We start from the raw sequence: 6,518 nt of genomic DNA, 5'->3' as shown, positions 1-6,518 counted from the left end.
ACACTATTAAATTATTACTAAACTTAGGTTATGAATTATTCTATTTATTTACACTACTGTTGATATATCACTATTCACTGCGCTATTTATTTCACTTCTATCACTGTCAATTTATTTCTGGATTCACTTCTGCAACGGTCAATTTATTTCTTCCTCTCTCGACGATCGTCTCTTCCTTTAAATACTCTTTTGTTTACTTTCTGGGACCTTCTGGAAACATCCGGATAGTTTATTTTTTCTTTGAACTGTTTAACTGCTTTCCCAGAACGCAGTTACAAATACGGCACACATGAAGAAAGGCACCCGCGGCTTGTCGGCGATTCGATAAGCCGTTCACGCACACGTGTGCCCGATCGCACACGAACACACTCGTGCTCGCTACAGTATGTTCAAAATTATTTTCCAAACACAAACTAGCGATAAAACAAATGTGTTGGATAAAATTAATATGGTGTATAAAATTCCCTGAAACAATTGTGATATGAACTATATTGGCCAAACTAAAAGACCTCTCCGTATCAGACTCCGTGAACATAAAAAGCATACTGTCAAAACGCCTTTATGTAAAACCACGCTATTGAAGCCAAACAGGAGATAATTATTTTAAACGATTATTCTTAGAGGATTTATTTATACCTAGTACGAGGGATTTAAGCTATTAGTTCTACAACCTAATAGCTAATAATTATTACATTATTTACAATCAGTTTAAGCTAAGCATAATATAACTACGTGAAACTAAAAATCTAAAATAAAGTTTTATCTTTAGTAAAACCCAAACTACAAATGTTACAAACGTAATTTAATATATTTATACTTGAAGAAGGCGGAATCGGAATTTCGTGTTTAAATATGAATTTTATCTGGCACCAGCTGTTTTGGGCCACTTTTTAATAATGTTCTTCATGATAGACTCATGATCCATTTGGGCTTTTAGATTCAGACGTTTCGTCGGCAATACCTCTAAACTTTGTCAGTAATACAGAACGCATAGCGTAACGTTCGTCTACCGTGTCAACGCAGTACTACTGAAGATATTAACTGCAATTGCTGACAAAACGTCTGAGCCTAGCAGTTCAATCACAATTCTATCATGGATTCCGGCCGTGTAGAATTATCTTCATTGTTGTGATTGTTTATTATTCTTGAGCACACACTTTTCGTATTTGTATTGTTCTTTAAAATTTCTTGGCATTTAGTCAGCTGTAAATTAAAAATTTGGCAGCGTTCCTCTTGCGATATAAATTGTGGCACCCGGAACTGATGGTAACTTTCTTATTTCCAGGAGCTGGTCGTCAGCTCGCCAAACGAAAGGAACTGGCGTGGAATTTTTATCGCATTGCTGGTGATTGTTGCTGTGCTTGGACTGATCGTGTTCAGTATTGTGCTCGTGTCGCCACCAGACGAGGGCCCCAGACTTAAGGGAAAGAAACCAACCCTCGAAGATATCTTTCATAAACTGCCGCCTCCAGTCAGGTTCAATGGCACATGGATATCAGGTCAGTGAACAAAAAGGATCGATTTGATCCTTCGAACTTTACTTACCTGCATTTTCACATATAAAAGGAATTGACTGCTTTAGAAACTGAATAGGGTGACGTAAGAACTTGCGGGAAAGATAAAATACGTGCGGCAGGTTTTATCCTTTTCGCTTTGCAATAAAGGACTTAAGGCACTAAAAACTTTACGGTTAAAAATATCGATCAATGATGAGTTAGGAGTTTGCATTACAGGAAGTTTTTCGTCCCGAAATATCAAATTTTTGTATTTGGTGACCATGAAATTGAGAAATTCTTTCAATGTTACTTCAGTCATGGAATTCTCGGACTATAACACTTGACTGTCAATCATCAGTCAAATATTCAGTTTATTTTATTTCTGTCTTTATTTTCAAGTTCCATTTTTTTAGCAATACCATTAATTTAATATTTTTCAAAATGCTGAAGATGTGTGTATTCAGTAAAACTCAAAAAACTACACCGCACCCGCAGTCCATGTTTCACACCCGTACAGCGCCGCGCTCCAAACATAACCTTTCACAATCTTATTCAAATTTCTAAATTAATCGTTCGCGACATAGAAATGGCTTCTTTTTATTGAAGGCGACTCGATCCTGCGCTACCTTCTGCTTTATATGACTATTAAGTGTCGCTTATGAATTTCAAAACTATAAAAGTATGTTTTCATAAAAAATAAATAGATTGCAAATATGGCAACAGCAGTATGAACTCCTTTAACAATTAGAAGAACTGATTAATTCTAAATAAAATAAATATGATCATCTCTACTTAACTGCTGGAGCGGATTTTTAATACTAGACATGTCCGAAAACAAAATTTTGCAATGAAAAATTTTTTCCTCTTTATCAATAAAACATGGCAATTAATTAATATCAGAGCCCTGCAGACTCTAATAGTACAATATTCCATCACTAATACAAACGATAAACAGTAGTTGGTTACATTTCCCTATTAAACCCGCAAACAAATTGTCTCGTTAGCATATATCAGCACAAAACAGTCTAGTCTCAATGTGCGCATCAATTATCAGTAATTAGCCAATTTCATTATATTTTACACATCAAGTACATTTGTACATAGATTTCAGGAATGATTTGGAGCCAGTTCAAAAACAGCGGGTTTAAAGGCAGTGATGACATCGGCTAGAATTAATTGGCACACATTGCGGAATATTTTCATTGTAATGTGCATCGGAACATGCTCGATAATTTAACGAATAGGTGTAATTAAAATCGTTTGAAAATTAGATGCCCACGGTTGTACTGGAAATGTGAATGTATATATCTATTATGCGAAAGTGATGCATTCACCATATACAGCATAAAACAATGGACTGGTGAATAATGGGAAATGTCTAAATCAGCAATTTAGCGATCAGTTACTATGACATAATTATAACATTTCAATAGATGCTCATTACTGCATTTTACTCAAAATTGTCATGGTGTTGATGCTGCCAACCAGGCCCGCCCTAAGCGGGTATGCGAGGCATGCACCGCACGCGGGCGGCACGTTTAATGGGGCGGTAAATTCTCATTATTGTACAGTTTTTAGGTAGGGTAGAGAGCGTTCGAGTCCCGGTAAGGATGTTACAGCAGCAACAATTTTTCCTCACTAATTTGTGGTAATTTAAATTGGATAAGAATTAAATGAACTTCACATTAATATTAAATATTAACCACTATGAAAAGTTTCTTAAAATATTTATTTTTCGTTAATTATAATCAACTACATCATAAAATTATATGAAATTAATTGTTTCCGCACTCATGATGTCGCTGCACATCATAGAGATTTACCATCTGTTCTTGTTCTTATTCAGAAATTTATCGAAATTGGTAAATCCGGATTACGCCTTCGATCTCATTTGATCTCATCAGCACGCCATAAGCAGTCTTGTTAAATACAAATCATACCATAGAAACCCCTAAATACCTATTTGATGTAGGTACCTAAAATCCAAATTCTTTAAAAGCTTGTTAGGTTTGGTCAATAACTTATCGATGCTACCTTTGGCCTGTTGATGAGATCATATAAGATCGAAATCGTGATTTGCGCCTAGTAGTATACTTCACTTACTTTCTCTAGCTATGTGCCCCTTCCAATGTCTTGGATGCGCGCTGGCAAACTCGTAGATAGGGAGAAAAAACTCATTATACTCTCAACTCTTGTTCATTAAACATACTTTTTCATACAGTACCTGCCAAAAGTTTTGTTTCATCAGGAATAGTAGTGCGAGTCGAAAACAAGCGATAAAGCCTTTAATATGTCTTCAAATATAAATAAACATCTCGTTGATATTTTTAGTAGTAAATACTAATAACAGCACATTTGAGCGATGCAATTGTAGTGGATAAAATGGTCAATTTTTCCGTGCAGTACTGTACGGATTATACGCTCCTCACCGGTTAAGAGTTTGACCAAGAGTTGTCTCCTTCCTTTTCTGGCCTAGTGCTGTTCTTTTCTACTTTGTGCCGGTCAAACATCGCTACAGAAACTAAACGAAGTATAGTAATATAAGTTTTTGACGAAAAACATAAACATTCATATTTATATAGTGTAAATAGCGTCGTCGATTTGGTTAGATAAGTTGAAATACCTTGGTAACAGCAAATACCCAATAGATGGCTGAGGCATCAGGTAAGTTTCAGTTGGTTTCTGTGTTCACTTCCATTCCGTTCTCGATTCAGTTTATTTAATTTCACGAATTGCCTTAAGTTCACGACTGCATCTGGCACACAGAATTAAATTCATTCCACTTTTTCAAATCAAAGCGAATGCTATTACGGACCCGACGAGCGGGATAAAGATCATGAAACCAAATTAAATTTTAAAATTGAATGTTATTTACTTACGTTAGTTTCACTCAATTGGTACTTGTGTAGAAACTATGCAACTGACAGAATCGTTTGAAACAAAGTAACAAAAAACGGTCGTTATTAAATGTAACGTTCCTGAAATTATTAGTTATCGATCGCTACATTCAATACATAGAGACTAAAATATTTTAATCGAATTTTGATGCGTTCAAAGTGACAAAAATAATTGCGAAAAAGTGGCTCTAAATGTCTACATTCGATTGTATAGTTGGTTGCATACATTCTACTGATATATGAAAACCATTACACTTTTGCTGAAAAATTTAAAGCTTGAGCATTACACACTAAAGGGTTACGACTAGCTTACATTTATATATATATTATATACCCTCTTTGCTTTCTCCTTTTTTTCACTTGGCAACTCAGTTACTACATAGTCACCCTGTGTAATAAAATGGGTCATAATTTTATGTCCACAAATTTCCCCACTAACGTTTTTTATATTTATCGGAAAATGTTGTTATTAATTGAATTATTTTGATACTCGAAGCGAACAAACGCTCACAACAATGTTCCCCCTTTATTACGGATAATGAGCGCAGATATATGTATATTAAAATATTGGTTTACGTAAAAGACCGGGTTTCGTAAACATGTCAGGAGAAAGGGCCGAACAAAATTAATCGACGAAGAAAAGAAGTTTCCAAGTATCCGAAGGGAAGCGAAAAAGTGTTTCTAAAAGAAACTACCCCATTCATCATGTAGTTTATAACGGCGTTATTCTTTCTTTGTTAAAAGGAAATTTTGATGGATACGCGATTGATTTGTTGGTATGAATAATAGTGTATACACAAAATAACAAAAGAGTTCTGACATAAAGATATTACGATTATAAATAGTTTTGTTGATCTTTCTTCCTGTGAGGTGTAAATGACGGTTTCCTGTTCAATTTTCTTTCTGCTGCTTCTTAGATTCATGATACTGTCTAGTCTAGCAATCAACAGTAAATTTTTTTTTGTTTTCGTGGAAGAGGGAAAATCTTCAAAAGATACCCAGCCGTCCATTCGAGTGAGCAGTGTCGGATTCTCGAGGAAGGTGTCCTTGGACCTACCAACTAAAACCCCGCTACTTCAAGTCGTGTGTTTCTGTTGTTATTGGCGTGTGTGTGTATGTTTGTGTTCGTATATGTATATGTGTGTGTGTGAGAGAGAACACAAACCTCATTTTCTTTCTCTCAGTCCTAAGACTGGTTGGACACGTACCTCCACTCTTTCCTATCCTGAGCTAAACTTCGTATTTCCATAAAACTAGAACAACCCACAACTATAACTACTTGCGAACAGCAATCTAATCTAGGTCTACCTCCACCCCTCCTAACTCCTGTTTCTGCCTCTCTGACTAGACCTTCATGCCTAAGAAGGTGTCCTACCAACCTATCTCGCCAATTTTTTATTCTAACCTTTGCTTTATATCCCTACTACTCCTTCCTTATCGGACTTCCTAGATATCTAAAATCAGCCACTTTTTCTAATTTTTCGTCTCCTACCTTTATATTCGCTCTTTCCTTACTTTTTCTTCCCTTGCATACCAGTATTTTAGTTTTAATTTTATTTATTTTCATACAGTACTGATCTGTCAGTACCGCTTCCATTTTAGTCCTCCTTGCTAGATATTAATACTGCTATATCATCTGCAAATAATCTAAGCCTACTAATCTTTTGCCCTTGCACATTTATCCCTACAGTTGTACTGTCTTTAATGATGTTGATCGCGTCTTCGATGTATAGATTAAAAAGTAGCGGTGACAGTGTGCATCCCTGTCTGACTTCCTTCCTAATATTTACTTCTCTGCGTTGCAGTGCCAGCTCTATAACTGCCTGTTGCTCTTTATACAAACTATGTATCACTCTTCTGTCTTTATAACTCATCCCTACATTTTTAAGTATATTTACCATCTTGTCCCATTTAACATTGTCAAAGGCTTTCTCTAAATCTACAAATCCTATGTACGCACTCTTTCCTTTTTCTATCGTTTTCTCTATTGCTACCCGTAAAGCTAGAATGGCCTCCCGCGTTCCTCTATTTCTTCTAAACCCAAATTGATCTTCCCCTAATAGTTCTTCCGCCCTTTTTTCCATCCTCCTCTGTACAATTCTAGTTAAGATTTTTGACGCATGGG

At 35.8% G+C, this 6,518-nt stretch overlaps 1 protein-coding gene across 1 annotated transcript in view; it reads left to right on the top strand.

Moving 5' to 3' along the window:
- LOC108740132 (probable dipeptidyl-aminopeptidase B) overlaps window positions 1-6,518 on the top strand; it is a 119,086-nt gene that overhangs the window by 52,007 nt on the left and 60,561 nt on the right. Inside the window, exon 2 of the mRNA XM_025979955.1 lies at window positions 1,286-1,499. Within this exon, the coding sequence (XP_025835740.1) occupies window positions 1,286-1,499 (214 nt within the window). The remainder of the gene's footprint in view (window positions 1-1,285; window positions 1,500-6,518) is intronic.

This window comes from Agrilus planipennis, unplaced genomic scaffold, assembly GCF_000699045.2.
Source record: "Agrilus planipennis isolate EAB-ADULT unplaced genomic scaffold, Apla_2.0 scaffold246, whole genome shotgun sequence".
NCBI classification, from domain to species: Eukaryota; Metazoa; Arthropoda; class Insecta; order Coleoptera; family Buprestidae; genus Agrilus; species Agrilus planipennis.
Note: the sequence above shows the minus strand (reverse complement) of the source record. Positions and strands in the feature narration are given on the sequence as shown.